Below are 27,564 nucleotides of genomic sequence, written 5' to 3'. Positions count from 1 at the left end.
CAAAACTGAACATTTTTTTTCCATACAACTGGGTAACTTCATTCTCCTGAATTCAGGACATGATAATGTAAAACACTTCAGTGAAAATGGACACTGCCAGTCAGGCAGAAATACATTAATTTTAAGAAGTAAATCTACTCAGCATATTTAATAAAAATCACTGCAAGGGTTTTATCTTCTCAAACAATTCTTCAAAAAAACAGAGAAGAAAACCATCTGTATGGACCTGTACATCTTAAACTTTCTATCCTCTTTCTCCAGTTAGTAGTCATGCATTTCTGTGCCAAACATTAATATATTAATTCCAACACTTTTACGTCATCTGGATCCTAAAAGAAAGATGTTCTCCAGAAATATAAATTTTTAAAGATTGTTACAAATTAAGCTGCCAAAGTCAAAGAAGCAATTATGTATTAAAAATGATTGCTGTTAAGGCAGTTTTCAAGAGCTGAAGATAACATCAGATCACTACAAATTCCTAGAGTGTAATGTTAATTTCTTCAGCGATTTATTTCATGAGACCTTAAATACCAAGCAGCCCTTGTTGTTCAGTGGTTTGTTTAGTTAATTCTACCCCTGCACCATGCTGTGCTATTATTTGTAAAGCAAGAGGACCTTACCACCCCTTCTGCACCACAGAACCAAATCTTCAAGGCTCAACAGTAGCATAACCCCTGCTGCAGCCTGACAGGGAGCATCTCAAGCATCAGGTTGCAGGTCTGCATACGCTTCATAAAACCTGGTGAATCCTGGCAGAAACCAAGACAAGCATGGCCTTCTCCCTTGTGTGCTAGCAGAGGGGTATCGCTGAGATCTGGCTGTGCTTCTGGATGGCACATGCATCAGGTTAACTGTAAATACACTGACTGGCTGGCCACACTGCCACAGGTGGCTCAAGTGCCTTCCCTCAAACAACCCAATCCCACTACATTCTCTCTGCTTCTGGGAAACCCTAGCCAGAGACAGCTCCTTCAGAGCAAGTGTTTCTTCCATTGACCCGTCCTACTCTTTTGAACCCATTTGCTCTTCTCTAATTTCTGTGGCAACGAGTTCAACAATTTAAGGATGCAATGCTAAAAAATAGTTGCTTATTTGTTTTGAGCTTGCCATTTGATAACTTCATTTGCTTCCCTAGTTCTCTCAATGCCAGGAACAGTGAGTATGTTTCCTCTTAGGTCCTTCCATGCCACAATTTCAAAGGTTCCCACTACATCCAAATCTTCTTTCCAGCCCCCCAAATCCTGATCTAGCTAAATCTAAATCTAGTTACTCTCAAACAGAAGCCATTTCATCTTTGCTTGACATTGATGTCTTTTGTATATTAATTCCATATTAACCTTTTTGTAGGAATGACAAAACCTCAAAGTTTGACCAATTTGGGGAGAGGCACAGTATTTCCTGTTTAGTTCTCTCATCCTTCCCTATTAAATTTTAACTTGTCCCTTACCTTTCTGAGTCCTTACAAAATGAGCTAGGTTATCCACAACAACTCCAACATCTTTTTATTGAATCTTAATAGAATAATTTAGAGCCCATCATCGCACAAGTAAAATTCTCCTACACGTACTATTCTGCATTTATTACTTTCATCTGTTTTATCATTCAGTATAGCATATTTTTTCCTCAGCTATCTGCAGTACATTATTTTTTTTTATCCTGAATAACTTGGTATTAGTGTATGTTGTTACCTAACCATTTATCGCTTTTTAAAATCACTTTTGATTATGTTTAACACATTTACTTTCTCTAAAAGCTTTTGATAAAAGGTTTTAGAAAGTTTTTAGAAATCCAAACACAATATAAGTATCCAAAATCCAAACACGATAAAACACTTCCACAAAATTAGTGGTGTTTTAATAAAAATCACCCCAACTGATTAAGCAGTGAGAGAGCGGCTGCTGAGAAGAGTGTTTTCCATTAATTCTCAACCAAGGGACTGGGAATTATAATGTAAAAGAACAGAGACAGAGGAGATTTATAAAAAAAAAAAAAAAAAAAAAAAGGCCTGGGAAGAAAGATTCAAGGAGCTCTACACATTCTCAGCTGGGAAGAAAAAACTGATCAAGCTCATTTATTCTTCTGCTACTCACTAGTGATTTTTGGACTTCAATTACAAAAAGAACCATGTGATAACACACCATGTGTTCAAGTCAACTGACACTTGTATGAATAATTAACCATCTACCAGCGATCCAGTAATCCCTTAAGCCATTTAACACTGGGTTCAATCCTATACATTGGATTTTCAGGGAGGAGGCTGGAGGTCGGCAGGATTTCACGTGTGATCTTCCCACCTCTCTTGCAGATGTGTGAAATTAGAAAAACTACTAACTTCCTCACACCATTATTACTCAATGGTATTTGTACTGTAGGTTCCTCTTCTGCAGTGTCCCAGGTCCAGCACTTTCCATAAAAAAGGGACTATGAGCACAACAAGGAGATTCTAGCAGCAACAGCAACCAAAATATTGCTTTTGTTATGACAAAAAAAAATAACCGTTATATTTTTAACGGCAATTAACAGTTAGTATTTTTGTATGTTATTCAACTGGTAGCTCCAGAGATGACATTACTTATATCATAGCAGCTTACTGTGTATGCTTCTATATTTATGAAATATTCTAATGACCAAAATTTCTACACCACCAAATGCTTGAAACATCTTGATATGCTAATCAGGCATTTTTGAAGTAGTTCTAGTATTCCATTCCTAAATTAAAATTTAATTCTTAGTTATTTCATTGGTCTCAGAGCAGGTGCATCTTTTAAGTGTCTGAACTGAAGAACACAGGGAACGCAGATGAAGGTTGTATCGTGGCCTTACCTTCTTCATACCAATCATATTGATATGTTTTGAGTTTCTTTGTTTTTTGTTTGTTTGTTTGGTTTTTTTAACCGCATAAGTCAAAAATGAAGTGGGCTGTAAACAAGAACTGTATTTAAGCATTTAAAATGACGTGGAACTTCAAATTATATGCCTACTAACATTAGCTTGCTGTGCAAAACTGAATAAGCTGCGATATCTGTCCTTCAATTTATCCCTAGAAATTCAAAAATTCCTAACTCTCCTCTCAAAAACATCGTTAGACTCACATAAATTGTGTGTTAAATTGCATATAAATAAAAAGGTAGTTTCTTCGTTCTCTGTGCAATATAAGCACAACGGTTCTGCTATCCATCTAAAATTTGTGGGTGCAGCACAAAAAAATCATAGCAACACATTTTTACTATCAAGATGTACGAAGTGCTATTACCAGCAAGCTTTAAAGTGGCCAAAATCGTAGTGATAAACACCAGCACATAGGATTCTTCTGCCTTGTTAAGATCTTTGCCAATCCTCCTGTAGATTGGTACAAAAACCTGATCTTTTTTTTTTTTTAAACAGAGCTTGATACAGTATTGAAAGGCATTGCATGAAGCAGTTATTTATGATGGAATAAAAGACTGACTCAGGAAATTTCAGTTCTGGCAAGCATCTTCACCAGCAGCTATTTGCATTTGTGCAGCAAGAACACAGGCAGAACAAGATTCTTGTTGAAAGGCTAGGCAACAGTTCAGCCAGCTGTATTATTCTAATGAGCTTTTCAGAAAAGGTGTTGAAATAAAAGGGTCTGTCAATGTCAGAGACAGAAATATCCATTTCTGTTGATGGTAGACACACTAACTTGAAGGTTGGTTATCAGGCAAAAAGCTCTCTCAATGCCAGTGATTAACCAAGAGGTTGAAGGAGACAAGAGGAAGGGCAAGCCTAATAGGATATAAAAGTTCATCCTGTTACGAATTTCAGGTTGCATCCTTGGGGGGGGACAGGATTTGTTATACATGTCCATTGCTGCCTTTATAAAATCCAGTGCTTATAGTCACTGACAAACTGGTAGTAACTGCACTGGCATGAATCTGTCCTCTGCATACATGCCTCAAGTGCCGTGTTCTTTCCAGCAAATTTAACTATGATTCAAGGTTTTGGCCACCTTGGAGAGAGGTCTTCTGTTCAGAGACAATATATTATAGCTCTCTTAACGGTGATGGCACTCTGTTTAAGGAAGAGCACTGAGAAGAACTCAACCTATTTTGAGGGAAAGACTGGTAACTGTACAGAAATAAAGCAATGAATAAATCTTGAAAATATTCTTCTGAAAAGCTAAAAAATATTTAAGTAATTGACAACCTAAATCAATGACCAAACTAATATTTTTGCACAGGTATAGAGGCTCTTAAACTATCATGATGAAAATCATCAACTGACCCTAATAATTCTTATCTTTTTAAAAATTAGGTCATGCTGGTACAGAATATCTACTGACCTGTTCAGCATGCCTGGATTAGTGAAGTTACAATCACAGAGGAGTTGTGATTGTAACTTCCTTCCCCTTCCTTCTCCCTTCCTCCCTCCTCCCTTAAATGCCATTCCCGGCACTGCTTTTCAGAGGTGAAAACTGAGGTTTGAGTATGGAAAGCTAAATACAAACCAGTATTGTCAGGTTTTCATTTCTACCAGGCTTCACTCAGAGTAAAAGCCTGCTTCTTGCACAATTCTTCTCAGATTAACTACACAGGCTACCACATTTAATGACAGTCAGCGTTTAATCCATATTATTAGCATGCAAATTAAGTTCACACATTTATCGACAAGGCAATACATTATCTATTCTGCATAACTAGGTAATGAAAATGAAAATCACCACAAATATCTTCCATAACAGCCAGAGAACTCTTCCAGCTGGGATATTTCTTTATCCTGACAGATTTCACAGCATGCAGACACTGAGTGTGAGCACTACTGGCCAATGACAAATTCTTATTACCCTAAAGACCCAGTCAGCTTGACATTTCTATACCTCTCCCCTCACAAGGAAAAAATATTCATCTACTTTGTTTCTGATGTTCAGTACTAATTCTGTATTTCACAGCATCCAGGAAAGTCAATATCCTAGGACAACAATAACAGGTTATTTACTGAATTCTGGATTTACCAATGCACTTAAGAGTTACATTCAAACTCTATTTTTGCAAGTCTACGAGGGTAATCCTTATGCTCTTTCCTACCAAAATAGCTCTTACTCTCAAAATCTCATTGCCTGAACGGAGAAGACAACACATGCATTCAAATTACTACTTATGGATTACATACTTAGACTGACTTACAGAAGAGATTTATCACTTTATGGAAAAGTCTGAGAGGGTAGAATTAATTCAAACTTCTTAACAATTGCATTCAGGCTGAAACTACAGAGAGAATTTCACGAGGTACAGTGTGCTCGTGTACATAAGCATCAGTGACAGATTACTATAAAAAAATGATCTTGCTCTTAGTAAAACATTAAAAAAGTAGCAACTTCAAGGATTTCATAGCTTTGTTTTATGGCCTTTGGTTATGTCAGCCAATAGCTGAAGGGAGGCTCTGAATCCTAAAATAATCTGAATGCAAATGTAAGGAAGAACAAAAATTTGTAGGCGTGCAGGAGCTGGTCTACCACTTCCTACAGAAAAAGCATTTACAATTAATACCAAAGTAGTCTTGGAGTTAGGTGGATGGAAAGCCAGTGGATAAAGTTTTCTTAAACCCAGAATATATGGTTCATTGTTACTCATTCTTAAACATAACATCGGTTCCACGGCAGATCTAGTTACTGTTTAGTACCCAGTCACTTAACACCAACTCAGTACCTCCACACATCGCTGCCTTTGGAGAACATGGAGGAGCGAATGACTTCAGGAGCCATCCAGGCGTATGTCCCAGCTGCGCTCATTTTGGTAGTTTTATGCCATTCCCTGGCCAAGCCGAAATCCGTGATCTTCAGTATCTTGTTGCTCAGATCTCCATTTTCCACCTTTTCGAGTATCAGTACTGGAGAAGAGGCGGGGGGGGAACAAAAGATATGCAGAGTAAGGCTAGTATTTATGCAAAAAGATCCTCCTGGAGAACTCCCCAAGTTCAAAATTCTCCCTGACTTTAGTTATTCAAACATACTGCCCTCTGTTACAAGATATTTCAAGCTAATCTCTTCATGTAATAAATGAACATCTGTCTAGCAAATAGCTTTGAATTTAACCAAAATATCAAACCCCAGAGAATAAACAAATAAGATGACAATTTAATGCAGTACCTACTGTTATTCTATATAATAATTGTCTGCTAAAAGGAAGTGAACCACTGTAACTTCTAGAAATCCAGATAAGGGAAGACATTTCCTAATTAATCCTCTCTCAGCAAGCCAGTAATAGAATCTTTTTCTCAAACTGCTTAGAGGACTTTTTTTTTTTTTTAAACACAAGTACGCACACAGGCTGGATATACCTTTCAAGTAAATGAATTAGAAGTGCAACCTCTACATACGCAGATTTTTTGAAGTGCAAATTAAAAAACTCATTGATGATCAGTAACAGCACGGCCAGTCCAAGACTCCATAAACACTCCCATGTTACACTCCCCCCCATCATTATTAAACATTTTTTAGTTAAGCTAACAAAGTTTCTATGGCATTGCAGCAGCAAAGGAGTCTACACTCAAGAATTTAAGGCAGGGGGAGGCAGAACTCAAAAATGCTTTGGTACAAGGCACACAGGCACCTTTACCCAGCAAGCTGAGCTGTCACACCACTGTGAAATGGGTGGAAAAGCAGAACAGCTACTTCTGGTTAACAGCACCTATTACCCTCCTTATCTTAAGATGAAACAACCACACAAAGTGCAGAGCAATGATCAAGCAACAGAATATAACAGCCTACTAAACTTCCAGACATAAAGTAGCCATAAACCTATGAAGTGACTTTCAGCCACTTCATTAATCTAATGACTTCAGAGCAGGAAAAAAAAAATAAAAAATCAAGCTACTAACACAGCATCATTTTGCAGCTACCCTGTTATTATTTTTAATGTCATTACAGATACCAGCTCTTGGAAAACAAGATGTTACGGTGTACCGTATATGCATGAATTGAAAAACAAACAAAACCACAGTCATGGAACATAATGAAACAGCTAAAATGCAAAAGCACCACAAAAAATAGAGTACATAATCATCTTCAGGACCATTTTTAGCAACCCATGAAAAAACTCCTGTGTCAGCCTAAAGCTAACAGCTTCTTTAAATTTAATCTGTTTATTTTCATACTCCCCTCTAATAACCAAAATGAGATTTCCAATGAAATAAAAGCATAAACGTTATTTGAATACCTTCTGTATAATATACATGTATAATACATCTAAGTGTTAAAATATTACATTTACTGTAATGAAGCTTACACAGAATCTGTTCCCTGAAATTTAAAAAAAAAAAAACAAAAACAACTACCCTTTCTATAAGACATTCATAAATCACAAAATACTACTTTGTTAAAGGTTTTTGTTGCCCAACTCAAGTTGTGAATAAACTAGACTTATGGTTAAGCTCTTGGTTCCTGCTTCTTTTGAAAAATTCCTTTCTAACATTACCGAATGCTCCATTTTCCTGTTCACAGAGGATGGAGGAGTTTGAGCACAACCCTACAGAGAGCACAAACATTATTTGAAAAAAACATGTCAATTACTAGAAATCAGCTAGTACTAGGGGATGCTGAAGTGATCCATTCCATGAAGCTTTCTGACAGCAATAAATAAGGCTGCAAGAGCTGCATAACTAACATCCTCTTCAATTGGGCAAAGCCAGATGCACTTTTAGAGCCATACTTCAGTATGGACCACAAGAATTGGAGGTACAAAGGTAGCTTTCCTTTGGGTCTCTTCTAGCTAGATTTTTTTTCCCTTCATTTTCCCTAGCAGCCAAAGAATTATTAACAGATATTGCAAACCAGTCTCTCACTGATTGCAAGTGTGAGAAACTTCCTAAAAGTTTTTCTTTCTAGCCTGTACTCATTGTGCTTAAACAACCGGCAGAACAATATAATCTAGTTTTAAATTTAACTGCAGTGATCCAGAGACATAACGAAGTTGTAAAGGAAAAGCAGCACTCTGAAACAAAAAAGCGTAGGCTTTGGGCGTGTTTTTGCTTCCATTCAGAATCACAAGTGCAAGCAAATTTGCTCTTCACAAGGCAGCTCATATTGTCTGAATCTGCTCAACAGCAGGACAGAGCACCACATACCATGGTTGGGTTGGACACACCTTCCTGGCAAGAGGTTATTTAAATCTAATTGCCTTTATTTGCATTAAGACCTAACAAAATAATTAGTACTTACACAGACCTATTGTATCCGTGAACTTGTTCTTTTGTCAGATGTACACTGAGATAAATTACCATAACAAAAAAAAACACAGGGAAGGACAATGAAAGAGCTGCATATATTGCAAGTCCTTGATTCCTTAGTTACATCCCCCATTATTTCATTGTAATAACTGCTTGAGATAATAATCCTGCAACCCAAAAGTGTAGAAATTAATTTTAAGGATTATAGCTCTCTCCAGCATATTTTCAATTTCTCTTCATCTTGGTCAGCATCAATAAGCTCACTTCCCATTGCTAGGAGTCTCCCTAGTCTATTTGTCAGATTTTCAGACCAAAAGCCTTGACTCTTCCTCTTGTGCTCATTCAGATTTCCAAGAAGCATCTTGTAAATAGGTGAAATATCAATTCCTTTCACTTTCCACCTTAATCTCCCTTATAGTTAGCACAGGCCAGGTTGCTAGGACACGGCAAATGCATTTCACTCTTGCAAATCAATATGGTCTTCTTGTGAGCTTGATCTATAACCAGTTATTACCTCCCATTTAATGCTATTAGTGTAGGTTCTCTTCAGAAGGCGCTATTCCTTCTGCACTTGCTAGAATCCAGCACAGCACGTAGCACATGTAAGCGCAATCATTCGTACATTTACAGCAATTGCAGAGTTAACATAACTGTCCGATTTGAACAGATGTGACCACTCAGGACAGAACTAACAGTCGCCAAATTTATCAGAAATAATCGTTTATCATCAGTCTGGCAAAATCCAGAGAGATATAAAGCACCTACACCAAAACCTCAGCTGATCTACCAAGGCAATATTCTCATTCCGGTCTCACGTTTAAAAAGATCTGATAAGAGCAAGTGCTTAAAAGGAAGGAAAGCAAGATATAAAGTGAAATTAAAATTCTCTTAAAGAAAGGAGCTGTTTGGCAGTCAAGATATTGGGCCTTGTTTTCAGGCAACTGGGGAAGAACAGGAGCTGCATCAGCAGGCACATGCAGAATGCGTGTCAGCTGGTCGGCAGTGGTTCACTGCTTCCTCCTCCAGCAGGGTCTGGGCAAGAAATCTCTTCCTGCGGGCACACAGAGCCAGCCAAGCTGTAGGTGAAGGTATGTTATGTACTACTGCTTGTAACAACTCAAAACCACTTCTCTCCTGCTTCTCTGACAGCACAGGTTAAATGCCAATTGTAAGCAGCACAGGTGGGAAGCAACTGGCAGTGTGCAGAAGGGACTGGTGAACAGAAGCGGGTATTGCAAGCACATCAGAAAGCTTTGAGGATCCAGCAGCTAAACAAACAACTTAATAAAGCTTGGTTGATCAGCAGCAAATCACCAATACCACGTCCATTGCCTAATGCAAGTACAAAGCAAAATGTGGTGGCTTCAACTAGCTGCTAGCAACTTTGGGTAAGGGGTATCGTGAACATGTACACCGACAGGAATAGCAATCCAGAAGTGCTCACATGTATCTGCATATATTCCTGAAAGACTCTGAACTTGTCCATCAGAAAATAAGTGCTTGCCAGTGAGAAATTAATTACAGGTCAGATGAATGCTGCCCAGCAGACAAGCCTTCCATATCTGAGGGTGTCCCAGCTGAAGAACAGGAAAGGGACGTGACCCCAGTAGGCCTTGGCATCCTCAGCAGCCCCTGTCCTTGAGCAGGCGATCATCCAGACACAGGTACACCACTCAGATGGGTAATTGCCACCGCTGGGGTTTTATTAATAAACTTCATTACCGGCGGACTCTCAAGAATCATTAACGTTAGTGACTCAACCCCACCACTTGGTTTCTTGAGAGATGGGCAAAATGCAAGTCCTGAAAGACAACAAACAAGCCAGGCACTTTAGAGGACAGCTTAGGGAGACAGAACAGGTACAAACTGAACACTGCGTCTCCTCTTATCTAGGTCACGAAGACCAGTCTTCTTTCTCTGAAATGAAAAAAGATGGCTGTTGAGGTTGTCATGTATTCTTTAAGAACTTATTTTGTGCCTCACAAGAGGCACCAAGGATATTTTTCATGTCACTCTTGTGAGAAGGCTTCCTGAAGTGCAATGAAAAGAATGCACCATATAAATGGAGAGGTGGGTTAGGTAACGAGTCAACATTTATTGCTTTGACTGTAAGACAAACTGGCAGAACACAAAGACCACTTGAAAAGACTCTGCCTGGTGAAGTTCCTACTCATTCTGTCTAACATGACAACTTACTGTTTTCAGTGCTTTTTAGCACTGAAAAAGTTCTGTCTGCGTGATACATTCAGTACATTCTGCAGGTGCCCAAATGGTGGCCATTAACCAGACCTTGCACCATGCCCAACAGTGTTCAGCTAGTAAGCAATACCAGCTGCTGAAACAGAAGTGTCGTTAGATACTTTCCTGATAGAGATGCCAATCTCTGTATAAACCAAGAGTGATGGGGAATTAAATTATCCAGTACTGGTACCATTTAGAGATGGTTTTTTAGTAAGGAGGGAGGAACAACTGATGACATACCTAAGATCTTCTTGTTTTATCCTTGTTTGTGACCTGAGCTAGCAGCTTTTCTAGCAAAGAGTTAAGAAGTGATAAAAATGGGTTTCTTGAGGTCAGGTGAAGCCAGCTTACTTTCTCCAGTTTAAGTAACATTTTTTACATGTCTGAAGAGCTAGCATGCTTTTGACAGAGAACGTCAGACTTGCTGACAGTAAGCAAGTCTTCAGAAGCACACAGATCCCTCCCACTGGTAACGGATCCCAAAGGGAACAGTTCTCAGTTTTATAAGGCACAGTTGTGTATTAGTGACATTTTCTAGAGCCAGGGCCAACTCAAATGCTTTTGTTTAAACCAAGATTTGTACTGAAGTTAGACATGACAGACATGGACCGCCTGAAGTATGACTGACACAAGCCCTTCCTGCTCCACACAGGATTCCATTATTGTGTTTCACAAAAGACAGAAACATCGGCCTTTGTATTCAAAGCAATACAAAAAGCAACTTGATTGAGATTTCTAAGATACCATTATATCCTTCAGCCTTCACATAGCTGCAAGTACAGATCTGCCAGTTCTGTCTTGTCATTACAAGTCATTACAGAGATGCCTGCTCCATGGGGCATTAGACAATGCAGGATTAGCTCCCGACAGAATGGCCTTAAGACCGCTGTTGTTCTAATGAGACGTTTAAGGACAGTTCCAATGGTTGGGTTTCGCATTAGAACACCGAACTTTCCCTAGCAACTTACCAATTTTCACTACAATGTTTAGGATCAGGACTATATGTATCCAGGACTATTCTGTGTCCATACAGAATGAGGTATCACTGCAGTAAAAACAGTGAAACTTGCAGCTTTAAATTTTCTTACCACAAACATCCTGTATTAGTTCCCCAAAGCAGTTGTCAGTTCTAAGTAGGCAAAACAGAGGAACAAATGGATTCTGAAGGAATACAGACAAACTAAAAAAACGCACAGATAAAACACTAGTAAGGTTTCAACTCTGCTATGAACTATAGAACTACAGAAGGGCTGCCCTAGAGGCAAATGATGTACGCTTTTGTTGAGACAAAATACCATCTTGCATGCATGACAGAGATGCACACCTCCCATAACCTCACATGTGCAAAAGACAATCGGGAATCAGATAACCTGGAAAGACAAAGCCTCTCCAGAAAAACATTCAAGGCCTAAGACTAGTATACATAGTCTGAATTACTCTCTACAGGAACCTCTCAACTAGAAACATTTCTGCGTTAAGTGCCCAGACTCGCACCGCGTGAACCTCTCCTTAAGGCCGCTGTAAGGAAGCGATTTCAATTAGAGGAGCTCTCCAGCACCGCCAAGCCTGGAACACCAGATGTTAGAGAGCCATCTGGTGAAAACCCGGGTACTCATCGCTGCAAGATTATGTCAGCACTCTGAAATTTTTTAAATTAAGTTTCCAGAAATATTTTGTACTATTAGTAGGACGGCTAATCTAAGTCAGAATGGTACTACAGTTAAATTAGTCTTAAATAAAACTGTCCTTAGGCCCATGCTGGCAGCTGGAGGTCATAATTCATTGCTTTTGCACCACTTGCCTTAACGACCTCTGAATTGATTGAAAAGTCAGTGGTAAATACCTTTGTTAAATGCACAAAACCTGACTGCGAGGAAGAACTCATTTTCATTACTCACACATCTACCAGAAATACGTGAGATACAGAGTGACAAGGTAAAGGCAGGGGCATAAAGCTGTATGATTTTTGATCTACTCATATGCAAGAATTCTGCATACACTGTAAGCAAACCCAGAGCTGGCTAGGTAAATCACACTCAATGCATCAGCACCCACTCCTGCTTATTAGCCATCACAATAAGGAGGACAAAATTGCTGAGCAAACTGATTTGGGCATGTTCTCATCTTTACATTAGCGTTCCAATCCAAGTAACTGCACGGTTGATACATTTTTCCTCCTGTTTAACCCAACTCATTCCTGTTACACGTTTTTTGTTGTCCAATTATTCTGGAAGCACTAACTGGCCTGGGTCCCTTTCCTTCTGCCAGAATGTATGCGTTTCCTATCTCTTTCCTTTTGTTGCCTTCAGATCTCACACCCATCAAATCTTCTTCCAAACACACTCCCCTAAAAAAATGATATAAAAAAAAAAACATTTCCACTGAATCTTTCAAACTGATAGCTTAAACAAACACGGTAAAACTTTATTTAGCTTCTGTGCTGCTCACTTTATCAAACCCCAGTAAGACAACAACTACGTTTTCCATCCTGCACTACGCTACCTCCAGTATCCATGAGAAGCCCTAAGAGGTAGATTACTTTCACAGGCAGCAAGCCTTCACATGGGCAATCCAACTTTTCTTGGCAACCACATTAACAGCTGCTGTTTTAATCCTCTGTTCTTCGCGTATTATGCCAGCAGAACACACCTCTCAAACAAACTTCCGGGGGAAGGCAGTAACACTGTCACCTTTTTCACTTGTTTGGAGGGTTTTCCAGCTACACTTTTGGACAGTTAGGTCAGACAAAGTTGCATTTTTACTCTCCATTATGACAAAGTATCGTGAAGGAGCAAGAGGGAAAAAAAATCAACACTTGAACCCATGCTAGTCCATTTGCTCCTAACATCAAAGAACTGGTAAAAAGTAGCTCCTCATTTCACCTCACGGTCAAAATTAAGTGGCAACGCAGCAAAATAGGGTTATGTAATCTCTTTTTCTGTTTTCTCTGCACAGCGTAGTGCTGAACTGAACACACCTTTACTTGTGCTAAAAGTAATCATTTCAAAAGCAGAACATTCCAGAAAAACCACTACAATGATCATTCACAGTAAAAATACCACACATTTATACATGAAGGTAGAGAAAAGGGGCTCCTGCACACCAAGAAAATTGAAAAATCCCTTCCTCAGAGAGAAAAATTGCAAGTCAGAACAAGGAAATCAAGATTATCTTGCAGTACTGCCACAGTAATTAAGCAAACTGCCCATCACTCCCATGGATCATGACACAGTTCTATCAGCAACTGCCTGTTCCCTTTCCCAGGCCAGATGATCTGTTTTTAAGAAACAGGAGAGAAATTACAAATAAATCCAAGACAGTCTTTTATATGGTCCAGTTTACAGTTCACTCCAAATCATTTGCCTGTGCATGATGCTACTCAGCCTGGCACACAAAACCAGAAATCTATTAGCTAATGAACAATCAAGCCTGATGGGAATGGTTGACAATCATTAAGTGAAGGAGGTAAAATAATGAGGTACAAAGTACAACGTGAATTACAAACACACAGGAAGAAATATGGAAGGAAGCAGGCTAGAAGACCAGGATCCCTACTGCGGGTGCAGAAAAAGCAGGGCTCGTCGCCTGTGGTACACTGATTATCACCGACTTGATGGATGATTGATGGCTTCACATTTAACTTCCATATCGTTTTTCCCCAATTAAGACAACACAGAATTGTAGTGCCAGCAGACCTGCCACTCTTACTTAAATTCTACAGTTCTGGGCAGATCACGAAACAGCAGGACTACTAATTAGTGATAAAACAACATTAAGTCATGTGTTCTATTGTTACATTTTGACGTTATCTTTGTCAAGTCTTCATAGCTGTTGAAGAGATGCCTGCCATTAACAGCGCTTCTGACATGCTTGGAAGGATGGTGGTGCTTTCAAACAGGCTGGGAAAATCTGAAATGTCAAAACTTGTTTGCCAGAAATGAAAAAAAATGATTATGGAGTTACATCAGATTATCCTGCACTTAAAAGGAGCTCGTGGACCTAGGAACAGAGGGGTGATGGGGATCCAAGGTGAAGTCCTGACTGCAAACTATCAGAATTCATACACAGTAGACAATATTACTGTGCCTGCAAATTCCCTGGTGTGGGCACAGATACGGAGGTGTTACTGATGTCACACTGAGAATTGGTATTAAAGGTGCCAGTGGTAGCTCCTGGGTTATGTAAACTACATCTCCTCTAGATAGAGGCTCTGCTGACAAACACAGAACCACGTGATGTAGAGCTTAGAAGGCCTGAAATATCTAAAAACGGTAGAAATCTTCAAATACCTCTAAGTGTCAGTGCACTTCTGTAGTACTGTTTTGGTCTTTGCCAGTGCTAGCACTGCCATGGTCGAATGCTTTGCCATCCAAGATTCCAAAAGAAAATTTACTCAGGAATGAGGAAAGCAATCAGACCAAGTCACAAGGAAGAATTCTAGCAGAACTGCAAGCACATCCCACTCACATCCAGCCCCAACTGCCTTTACTCTTGATTTTGTGCTGTACTGCCTCCTTGGAGCCACTATCATCTGGTTACACAGTAAAAGAGCTAGATGGCAGCAACAGTGGTGGGTGGAATACACTACTCAGAGGACTATATATAAGATCAGAAAGTCATCTTTGTTATGTTACTTGATGCAGAAATATTTAACTTCAATATTTAAATCATTAAGGAGCCATCCAATTACTCACGCAGACTTAGTGAAATTTATTCCCTAGTCCCCCAGATTCTCAACTGGGCTCTTAGCTTTCTCCCTTATTTTCACTATTTCACCATACTTATTATTTCTTTAGGCTGAAAAGTGGGAAGACCACTTTTTAGAAACTAGAAGGCTGAAAAATGGCAGAGGAACTCAACCCATACAGAACGACACTACTCTGCCTAAGTAGCTCTATTTTTTTCCCATCTCAAAACAGTACCACAAATTTTTGCTGTGGTTGGATGTTTTTGCAAATCATTCCAGAGGAACTCAACCACCTGTACAGATAAAACAGCCTACTAACAGATATTTTTCCCCCAATAGGCCTTTGCTCATCTGTGCATATCTGACTCACTGTCACTGTACGATCGCTGTTTTTGACAGCAGTAAAGGTCAGCAGGAAGCTACAAGTGGGGAACTAACGCTTACCCAGTAAAAGCTGGGGCATGAAAGACCGCTGCTGCAGATGAGCACTCACTGTGGGTGGGAATATTGGACACATTTTATTTCTTCCTCCAGCCTGCAAACAGAACAGCTTACCGAGGTGTCACTTTCCAAAATGCAAAATGACAAGTTTCATCAGATAGTGGATAAGCATCAGCCCATTCACTTCCTTTGTTTAGATAATTCCAGTAGTGTATGGAAATGTATCAGATATTGAGGCCATCAAGTGCCAGGTGCAAGAGCTTTGTAGAAATAAAAGAACAGAGTCCAACCTTTAAGGAAAACAAGGCTGTTTCAGTTTGAAATCTCTAAATGCACAATATAACCAAGGTTCAGTTTAAAAGCCGTAAGGCTTTTCCATGGACAGATTTAAAAACAATCCAGACCACTATGAGGGAGCACTACAATTAAACTTCTGCCTGTCAGCAATAGAGCAGAACTCTCCTCAAGTGCACAAGAGTTGAAGAAAACAGAGGATATTCTGTTTCCTTCTCCGAAGGAAGTTCCAAGTTTATAAGAAAAAAAAAATACACAAGTTTCAGAAGTCAGTTAAAGGCTGACTGAAGCTGAAGGAATACCAGAGGACAAAAAATCTAATATCACACGAACCAAACCCTCCCACCTAACCCATAGCAGAACATGGCAATCCATTACAGGAAGCCTTATCTTGAACAAAATCTCCTCACTCAATTCGGTGTGCTTTCTAAGGACGTGTTCTCCAGACTACAGAATCCAAGCTAGGAAAGCTCTCAGGGCACTTTCTGAGAAGTACCACTCCCAGCAAAGGGTCCACAAACACTAATGTTAATCTCACACTCAAATTTGACACACGCACACTGGAATTTTACAATTGGGGCAGCCAAGTTCAGTTTATTGTATTTTCTGTACTCATCTCCCTACAACCTAGGTATAAACTTCACTCTGTCCAAGTCCCTCTGATTGCCTTCTCTATTTCCTTTAAAGTTTTTAAAGTCTTTAAAGTTCATTCCCATATGGTTTTTCCAATATGGTTTTATTTTTATTAAGTGGAGACCAATTCAGAAAAATTAGATAAGTATCTTTTGTGTCTTGCATGGGCCAATTATGTCTTAATGTTTGCTTTTACCTGAAAAAAGGGATAGAAACTTCCACTGTACTCTGAAGAAATGCAATTCATTCTGACAAATCTTCAAGGCTCTTACTTAAAAAGTACTATAGCAATGGCAACTATAAATTTTAGTCCCATACTTTTTGAACAGTCCTTATTTGAAGGAAAAAAAGTACCTATAGGTCAAATGAAAATGCTTTTGCATAGGAAAGGATGGTTTCACTCAACTTCCTATGATTGTTCCAGTCCCATTCTCCCCTCCCACGAATAAGCAAAAGCAAGATAAATATCAGCTCAGATGGGGTGAGGGGAGGGAAGTGCATGTCAGACAGTTAAATAAAAGGACAGCCTTAATATATTTCTTCATGCTGCTGTGTTCTCTGAGAGTCATGGTCTCACAGCCAGCAACTTGTAAGCCTGCAGTTTGACTAACCAGACAAAAAAGCACTGTTACTGCAAGAGGGACAAGGAACTAAGCCTGCCAGGTGTTGTGTTTTTTCTTTAATTATTAAGTCTATTGGCAGTACACTGGCATAGTGTCCTGAGCACAGAACTAAGCTTTTGGGAAAGGCTTTCAAACACTTGCTCCAAAATAAGATCTTGTATTGTAGTGGTTTGCCAAAATCTAGACTGCAATTTTAGCTCTACTTTCCGCAGTCAGCCTGCACAGCTTTGCTTCACAAGTATCCAGATAATGAGCAATCTGCTCTTGATCCTGCATTCAAAGAACTTAAAGTGATTAACAGATCTGCACGTGGACTGAGTCCGGGCTTTCCGCATGTAGCCTTCACGCACCTTCTGTTGGGTACTCTGCTGCACAGCTCAGAAAAACATCTTCATTGTAAGATTTGTTTGTGGTGCAGAAGGCTAAGTGTTGCATAAGATCCTGTACACCACAGAACTCAGGTCTTGCTCAAAATCTTGCATCTTGGAAGGAGAACCAAATGTTGCCCCTGGTAATACGCATTTTTGCTTTTATTGTTAACCATTCTGCAAAATCACATTAAAATACACACACACACCTTTGAAGCAAAAGCATTTTAATTATTGGGTATGCAAGGGTTCAGTAAAGCCATAAAGCTGACCAACTGTCTTCTTCTATCAACCTAGAAGAGGTGATGGATGTGACAGCCCAGCAGTTCTCGGATTTTAAGCCACGCAGTACAGTTACTCTACAGAGCTAATGCATAATGGGGGAGGGGGTACGAAAGGCCTCCAGAGCCATGATATATTTAGAATCGATCCCATCCCCAAGCCAAGCTGAAAGAAGCCTTAACGCTTTAATGATCTGGTACAAAACACTGAGTGCTCCTGGAGAACACTAAGGTGAGTTTCCTGGGAAAATGGGGCTGTTCGGCTCTGGTTTCAGATTAAATCCGACTACACCGCTTACACTGGGACAACCCATGCCTGAGAAAGGTTATTTTGCTCTTCATAATCAGTTAAATGCTCCAAGGAAAAATATAATTAAATCTGTACCAAACACCACGCTTTGCCAAATCGTATCAGTTTGAAGGCTTGCAACAAATCAAGTATAAGAACAGTCCTAGGCAACAGCAACGGAGTGGGGAAGAGGAATCACATGAATGACATTCATACTAATTGTCACCCGAGAGACCTTCTGAGAAGAGGATTAATAATAGTGCTGGTTCAGGGGGAAAAATAGAAACATGAAACCAACAATGAAAAACTAGCACAGAACCATTCCTTTGGCTTCAATTAAGCCATTTCTATGAAACAGTCAATAATACCAAGTATTCATTCATTTCTGGAATCACTTCTCCAAAACAAATACGATATGGGAGACCTGAAAACTCCATAGGCTGCAAAAAAAAACACATGAGAAGTTTTTTAAAGTCAGATTTTAGTGCAAACATTACGCAAACACACACTTATTGCCATTAATCCGAGCAAACGTGAAAAGGCTCAGAGAAGCACCATCACCACAAAGCTACAGCTGACTACACCAATATCCTGACTTCCTTCAGTAGTGCAATTTTACATGACGCTGAGCAGAACACCTTGCCAGCTGCAGAGAGAGGGAAGTCCTGCACTGCTGCATGACTTCATGCAAGACAACAGCTCATAGAGCAAAACTATCAGAAAGCTGCCACTTTTTGAGCTGTTAGATTCCTGTTATTTCTGACTTAGACTCTAATTACAGGGTGAGCTACACAGTACCCTGATAAAACATTAGGCACATTAATGCCTAATAAAACATTAGTCCCCCAGTCGCCAGATGACCATAACCATAACCATATCATTATGTGAACAAAGCAAAAAAAAAATACAACCAATAAATCCAAAGGCGAGACTGATAACACAAGTAGAATTAGGCACAAAATTCTACTTATAAGAAAAATTCTGTAACTGATTATTTTCAGCATCATTTAATGACGTAAAGTCAAAGGCAACTAAAGGCTATTCTCTCAAACATCTTTCCCTAGGCACATACCCAAGCAGGAGAACAATAGGAATCCTTTAATATTGTTGAGGCAGATGGATCACGTGGCCTCTTGGCCCGTTTCTCCAAATTAGAGGGACCCAGTGTCCACAGCCTTTCTTCACAGCTCATGCTTTCCAGCCCTTTTACTGTTATCCGTACCAGCAGTTCTTTGTAGTGCCCCTGGCGTGCTGCAGGAATCCCCAGTTCAATCCCCAAGCGCTGCAGTAAGTGTAGTAGTGGCAGAAATACTTCCCACAGCCACTGGAGCACGGAGCAATCCGACGCTATCCTTTGCTACACAAACAGCAAGTCCCTAAGTCAACAAGGCTGAAGTCACGCTCGCATTTTAAGTGAACATTTCCAGTTGTAACACGAACAGCTAATCCATTAGTATTTCTCAACAGCCAAAGCAAACTCCAGAAGCCTGTCTGAGGTAGGATCAGAGGAAGATGTGGTATAGTGAACTAGGAGCCTGGCTTGTACCTTCAAAGTATCACCCTGGACTTCACTACAGTATTCAAAGCACACACAGGATTTCAGGAATTATTTGACATCGATATACTCATAAGCTGAAGTCTGACATTCAGAGAAGCTTTTTTAAATATATTTTTTTTTTAATTGGTGTTACAAAAAATGCTCGAGTAATGTAAGAAAGTTTTTAGAAAGGGGAGGTGGAAAGTTTGTAACACAAGCAGATCACAGGGAGGCTACCTATCCTTTGACTAATTCCTTTTGAAAAGATGAGGAAACAATGCTGCACCATGCTGCCATTAACGCTGTAACGATTATTCTGCAGGCTGGGATCCAAAGATTTACTATTAAGCAAATAAGCATTCTTCTCCCTGGTTTAAGAAATAATGATTAAACCACACGATGTAATTATAAATCCTGATACGTTGTGGTAATTTCTCCTCTTAGTGTATGCTTTTGTTATTACTTTTTCATATCTGGAAAAAGCCTAGGTCTGCCAGGGAGGCTGAATTTAGCTTCCTATTAGTTGACTGACAATAAGCAATTATCAGCTATCACAGTTAACTTTGGCAACCTTTTGGAAATCAAGGTCACACCAACCTAAGAAACTATCTTTGACTCAGAAAGCAAGCATGTAACAAAAAGAAACTACCTACATCACATCCTGTGATCTTTCCAGCAACATAACGCTTTTCTTCTCTCATTATAAAAGACACACCATCTCTAAAATGAAAGGGTTATTGCCAAAATCAAGCAATCGTCTTCAGTGATGATTCATCATTTCAAAAAGCAAACCCGTGCTTAAGTTTTGATCCTTTAAAAGTGAGTTTGTTTGCCTTGAATCTGTTGAAATTCTGAAAGAATTGTTGGATGAGAAAAGCAAAATGAAGCTGCTGACAGAAGTCTCTCAAAATTCAAATCAAGTTTATTGATGTTGAAGCAACACAAAATGATGCAGCTGAAAAAGTTATTCTAGCTTCCCTGAAATGCCACAAAGCTGTTCTCATTCTTGACTTACTGCTTCAAGAGAGATTTCAGAAAACCAGATTTATCATAGCTCTGTCACAGATGGTCCGATGCGAAGCCAAGGGATCAGCACACAGATGCCTAGGTACACTTCCCACATGAGGGGGGTTAAGTCTGTTCCTATCTGCTCTATGGTTTCAACAGTTTGGAGACAGTGCTTGGTACACAACACGTGGTTACATTCTTCTTTGGGGGGGAAAGAACCCTGCAGAAAAATATATACAGTGGCATAGAGACATGGAAAGGACATTACGTGAGACTTCTTTTTTAAAGGAACAGACAGTTTCACTTCTAAAAGTGACAAACCCCATTCTTGTCTATAAAAATAGGGGATTCCACTTAGAAATCTGATTTTTTGCTGCATGGTGGGGCAGGAGTATCCCACAGTGTTCTTGCAGATGTTACAGTTATTTAAAAAAAAAAATAAATCACTCTTTTTCTGAACTGCAATGCACAGTGAAGACAGCAATTAATATTCAACTAAAATAAAACACTTCCAACATAAAAACATGTCCTGTAGCTCTCAGAAACCTGCTAACACATACTGAAAGATGTCTGCAGCATGAAAACATCTGTCCAATCTCTGAGAAAAAAGTAGCTGCACTGACTTAAACAAGCTAAGAAAAAAAAAAAAAAGTAAACCATCTCCCTACTTCTGTGAATTCTCAATGTTTCAATAGCTTAAGAGTTAGCATTGCCTTCCAGGATGATTTACCTCTTCTGAGCTAATAACACATGAAATTGAAATACTTTATTGCATTCAGTTTGACAGAAAGTTGTAATATTACTGGCACGAATTGCATTGTATGAGCGCGTGCAGCAGGTTCCCAGTTCTCTGGAATTTGCTAAGCACAGGAGAAGCGAGCAGAACGTCAGCACAGCGGCTGCTGCTCTGGGGAGTCGGAGGAAGGCACACGGCAGCCAGCACCAGGAGTTACACACCATTAGCAGTATCACGGAGCGTGTCCACAGAATCTGGTAATTGCTGAAGTGCAGAGCCTGAAAAGTCATCCAAGTCACCTTTAAGAGGATATTCTGATGGTTTGAAAGGCTTGATTTCTACTGCATGTACTTTTTTAATCTTAAAAAAAGCTTGATTTTTATGCTCCCTGAACTAAACCTGAGAATGTTTGCATAAAATTAATCTCCTGGGTGTTGTCCAAAAAATTACGTTCTTTCTTTTCCTCTCACGGAAGAAGGGATCAACCAACTAAGGCCAGATCAATAATGCACCTAGTATAATGCACTTAGATGCCCTTAAAATAGTTTCACTATGATTTACATGAAGCATTACTCATGCTCAGTTAATTGCACTGACAAAGGAAATCCTTTCTGGTAGAAGGTACAACACTGGCGAGTTAGTCAGCAAATTACACTCAAGTACTAGAAGCAGTGACAGGAGTGCAAACTGCTCCACCAACATACTTTAACCAGACCCTATGAAACCTCTCTTCTGTCAGAACGAGCAAGAGGTTTACATTAAGCACTTTTCTTTCTCAGAAAAGACCAGCGAGAACAACGTCATTTATGACTGGATTGGGATTCAAATACTGCAGCAAGGAATGACATAACTAATCACATTAGCAAGACTGCTTTGTAATACTCAAGTCCTGTTGTCCTGGGGTTGGATTTGAACTAGTAAAAATGAACAAGGAAAATTTTAAGACTTAAGAACAACTGTCCAGAGACCATAACAGAGTTGATTCTACCAGCATTTTGCAAATAGAGAAAGGCTTAAACTGCTTAAAAGAAACAGGCAAAGCTATAGTGGACTTAGTAGACCTTTAGAAAGCTTGAGCTTTGACTCTTGAGCTACCACAGACTTACCCTTGGTGCTCCAAGAAATCAGAGAAGTAAACACCTTCAAAGAACTAGAAGGGAAAAACTACTAACTTGACTGAATCAGCACTGTTGGACTTTCTTTTGAGCTCTGTTCTTACCTCTTTCTTTGACCTTGGCCTTGTCACTTTTCTGCTAATCTTCTGTGCCACTTTGAGGAACACAGAGGCTTTTATAACGCATTTGCTAACTGGCATGAACACCCTCAGCAAAATCTTTCCGTGTAGTGCAAAGAATAAACATGCTTTGCTGAGCCAACCAAAAAAAAAAAGCAAATGTTCTTGCTAGTTCTCTGCAGCATTAGTTAACTGGCATTATTCCTAAAGCAATGCTGGCACATCTAACATTGACAGACAAACAGAAACAAACAGAACCAGCTTCGCTATTTACAATACTTCCCTAAAACCAACAGGACTGCCCTTTCTGATCCTAAGCAAACACCTTTCCCTGGCCAGAAATGAGATTCAAATCGGATGAGAGAAGTACAGGGAACTCCAAGAGCTGTTCTAAACACAATGATGCTGACTTCAGCAGGTATTCCCAGTTGCCCTTTTTTTTTTCTTTGCCCTCCTCTAGTTCAGTATTTACATTATTTAGGAGCCTCTGCACTGGGAAAGGTCTACTACCAATTCCGTAGCAGATGCTCAGTGAAGCACCAAAATGCAGGCGAATAGGCAAAGGTTAGCAGTATCACCAGACTAAAAGAAGGAAGCCAGAGATGAATCTGTCAACAGATTAAAATAATTTCTTACATGAAAAAAATTGAGTCTCTTGAATCAAATGCCAAGGAAAAAAAAAAAAATCATCTCCTCGCAGCAGAACTAAACAGCTTTCCTGGGTTATCCTCTTTCCCTTCTGTAGTTATATGAGTAACATGTGAAATGGTAATTCCACTGGAACTGCCAGACTCGCTGCCAACTGAACTGACACATAGCAAAAGAATTTCAGTTCTCTGTAATAAAATAAATCGCAGGTATGCAATTTGTTCCGTAAAGATTTTACATACTCATTTCCTGATAACATCCACAAAGCAATGAAAACAGGCAGCTCAGAACCTGCAGAGTTTACATTAAAAATCGGCCTCAAAAGAACACTGCATTTTAAACTTTCAGGACACTTCCTACACTGTAAATGCATTAGAAAGCCAAGATAATAATAAAAAAAAAAAAAGAAATAAATGAAGAAAAAAACGTGGAACAGAAATAAGATGCTCACATTTTTGATTAACAGAAGAGACAATCAGTTTGGAAAGTGCTTTTTGATTGAATATTCCAGGTGTCTGTTCCTTGAGACTTTTTCAAATAACCCCACAATATTCAGCCTCTCTACAAGTGGAACTTACTTCCCAAAGTCAATCAAAACCTTGCTATATATTCTGCCATCCAAAAGGTTGAGAACTATTCTGAGACTTTTTTGGGTACCTACTAGTTGAGTGCACGCATAAAACTGCAATAACTCAGGTTAAAAAGGATTTTTTTCAAATCCTACCGTGTGTATAGTGGGGCAATTTCTCAGACTTCCATTAAGGTGCCCACTTGATTCATTTCACTGTTCAAAACGTAACACATTTTTAGAAGGTTCAGCACGAAGTACTGTCCTCATGCAATCTGTATCTGCCTGAATACAAGCAGATTCTGAAAGCAAGCCATTCTCTCATTTTCTCCTATTCCAGTAGAAAATTTGACTTTAAATAAGACAGCTGTTCTTTCCCACTCCTCCATCTTGTTCCCTAGCCCTCAGACTGACTCCTCCTGCAGCTTCAGGCAGACAACGCAAGTCCCAGCTACCAGCTGGTACTTGGAGGTGAGATGCATCAGTCACACAAGTGCCTATTACTAAACCGAGGCGGTACAAATCAGTAGACCAATGCAGCTGATGTTCCCATGACAGCTCTACAGCACTTGTAGATGTTCAGTATGTGACAGAAGTTGCCTGCAAGTATCTTTTCCAAGTTCTTGCAAGCAGAAGCTGTTCCTTCTCCAGAGACACGTTAGTGTCTATCAGTCGGCGGGTGGTAACTTGGCCAAAGAAAATGCTACAGGCTTGTAATTCTCCAGCCACACAGCTAAAAACCTCATTTGTTCTTGATTATCCACAGTAATGGAAAAAAAAATAAGTACTTTAGAAGAACAAACAAAATGCAAACCACATATAATATGCAATAACATGGTCCACTAATCTTTACAAAATTTGCAGAAAGCAAACAGGGCAGAGCAATTCCTACAATGTGCATTATGTACAGTGGGAAAGGAACATTAGCACTGCAGTAACATGGTATTCAGGAAAGACGTGAGTTGAAACTCCAAAGTTGTAACCTGACCATGAGTTACTAACCATGAGTTAAGCCTACCTGAACATATAGGTAATATAAACTTAGGGGGCAATTTCCCACCAAAAAAAAAAAAAAGACCAACACCCAGCCCAAAAAGTTCCACACCACCATAGCAATCTACTGATACAATTCTTGTCCTCTCTGCTCCAAACATGTCTTTGAAGTCTCCCACAGACATTCCCACCCACTGTTCCTCTTCTTTTCCTATCGATTCTTCCCAAATGAGAAAATTTCCAGCAACATATTTAGCAAAGCCCTCCACTTCTCACTGAGGATTTGCAGTGCAGCACAAGCCACGTACTGCTGAATCACTGTGACAGGAGACATTTACTCTTGTTGCTGCCAAAACAGATGTTTTCTAGCACCCATGCATGGGTTTGGTTGGCAACACCGTGCACTGGTGTCCCTTTGGTTTGCCCAGTTACTCTGATTGGTACAGGTCCCTTCCACAACTAGCAGTCTCTAGTTCGAATGAACCAGTGCAATGCCTGGAACTAACAGCACTTTATTTTAGAAATACACGTAGCTCTTGTTCTAAACCTCAAAAATGTTTAGCAATAAGCTCTTAACAGCCTATTAGGGAAACAAGCCAGTAAATATTTACTTAGGTAAGGGTAGGAGGCCCCATTCTTAAGTCAATTATTTCTGATTCACAGATGAAGCCTGTCCTCCGTTAATCAAGCCAATCAATCACTCCCTCTTCTCCATTTATCAACATCCTCATATTTTATACTCATAGTGCCATTTGTAAGGGAAGGAGAAAGGTCAGATATTGGGAAATCCTAATAGATATTGAGATTGCCTTGACTTTTTAATGAAAAGGGAAACTTTAGTAGTATAAAAATGATACTATACAAACCAACTTAAAAACTCAAGAGTTTCTATTTTCAAACTCACTAACTGCAGTTATTAATACTTATTTTTTCCTTCACAACAAACTATGGAAATTCACTGCCACAAGACCTGATGCCAAAAAAGTGTAGGGAGAGTCTACGTGGACTGGAAATTTATAGCACTGTAATGGTTAATGCTAGCTCTGGCAAATCTATTTAAGATATTAAAATTCCCATCTGTCAGACCTCTTTGCTAGATGTTACTGCCCTCAAAGCAAAGGAGGGCATGCATCTGCATCTCAGCCACCCAGTTCATAGCACTTCATAACTCAAGCTGTAAATAAAAATGAATTCTCACTAGCACACCTACTACACCACTGCAACTAACACGCAGGGATCTCTTTCCTCTTGCCATCTAGACAGAGACAAGCAGAAAGGAAGTCCAAATAGCTGCATGCAGGCATCAGGAAGGGAGATCTTTAGGTCACTGCAGCAGTTTGTTCCCACATCACAAACAGTGGTTCTATAGGTGCATCTGACTTCAAGGCAGTTTTAAGCTTGGAAAAAATAGATACATTACCAAAAATACTCAGATTGAAGACGACAGTGCCATTATGATCATGGAGTGAAATCCAAAACGATAAGCACCAGAGCTTTAGGCCCCACGCTCTCATGGGTCAGCTGCATCCCGTGTGAAGCATCACAAACGTCAGCTCACGACATAGGTGTACTGGTTCATTTAAATCATCTGTCAACACCAGTCCATGAGGGACAGGGAGAAGTTGCCATCTGGCAGAGATGGCGTAACATCTCCCAGAAGGAGATCAGGCTTATATCTCATCTACACAGAAAAATCTAACAAGTAAAATAAAAGCTTGGGTGCATTCATCTTTCCAAAAGGAGCCCTCATCCTTCCAAAAAAGCAAAAGGAGGATGCACATTTTAATTTCAACAGCACATTCCAACATATCAGAGTCTGCTGAAATGCCAATAAAACTGAGACATCATAAATATGAGGACTACAACAGAAGCATGCTCCAATTATAGCTGCTTTTGCATTCAGTCATTTAAAAGTTGCTTCTATAAAGTGAAAGCATTTGTCTGTTTTCTGTGGTCTACAGCACCATATTTTACACAGCTAAAGCCCTCTGGGACTGAATTAGAGGATACAGTGGTTCACGAGAAAGGACTGTGAAATTAACATTATTCCCCTCTTTGCTACACACTATTTCTTCCCGAAACCCTGCCTGCTCTCTGTGTAGCACTTACTGTTGCTGGACTTCAGGTCACGGTGAATAATGGGAACAATCGCTTCCTCGTGCAGGTAGTTCATTCCCCTCGCAATCTGCACTGCCCAGTTCACCAATATGTCCGGAGGTATCCTTTTACCAGACAACACTCTATTTAGCGATCCTCCACGGGCAAACTCCATGATCAAGCAAAGGTTCGGTTCCTTCAAACATACACCCCGGAGGGCGATGATGTTGGGATGCTTCAACATGGCAAAGAGCTTGGCCTCTTGGCGGACATTCTCAATGGTCTGGCTGATGTCCTCGTCGGGGTCATAGCGAGCTGCCTTGACGGCAACCTCATCTCCTATCCACACAGCTCGATACACTTTCCCGAAGCCCCCTATGCCAATGATTTCCTCCAGAACAAGTTCTGAGAAGTCGATCTCCAGGACTAGAAAAAGAGAGAAAAAGAGATGTAAACATTTAGCAACTGCGCAGCCTGAAGATCAGCTCAAGGTCCACATTGCCCAACCTCACCCTTACCCTTAGAAGAAGAGCCAATTTTTATTCAAAATAATACAAATGAAAGTAAACGTCCTTTCTGGCAATCTTCCATTAAGAAATAGAGTGGTAAGACAGATCCTGCACTACGATAAAAACCAGTGCAAAGCATTCCCTGTGAATGGTGATGGCTTTGACATCACAGTCGTCAATGATACACTTCAAA

General features: G+C 39.8%; 1 protein-coding gene across 5 annotated transcripts in view; it reads right to left on the bottom strand.

The window, feature by feature from the left end:
- Nucleotides 1-27,564, bottom strand: part of MAP3K9 (mitogen-activated protein kinase kinase kinase 9) — a 59,564-nt gene that overhangs the window by 27,831 nt on the left and 4,169 nt on the right. For all 5 annotated transcript variants that reach the window (XR_014317609.1, XR_014317610.1, XR_014317611.1 and 2 more), the window contains exons 2-3: nt 26,875-27,288; nt 5,667-5,847 (exon numbers count right to left, since the gene is read on the bottom strand). Coding sequence is in view for 2 of the 5 variants with exons in the window: in XM_082761574.1 (XP_082617700.1) it covers nt 5,667-5,847; nt 26,875-27,288 (595 nt within the window). In the remaining 3 variants the exon portion in view is untranslated. The remainder of the gene's footprint in view (nt 1-5,666; nt 5,848-26,874; nt 27,289-27,564) is intronic.

Source organism: Aythya marila, assembly GCF_965140915.1.
Source record: "Aythya marila genome assembly, chromosome: 5".
Classification (NCBI taxonomy): Eukaryota; Metazoa; Chordata; class Aves; order Anseriformes; family Anatidae; genus Aythya; species Aythya marila.
The sequence above is the reverse complement of the archived record's forward strand: the minus strand, read 5'-3'. Positions and strand labels throughout refer to the sequence as shown.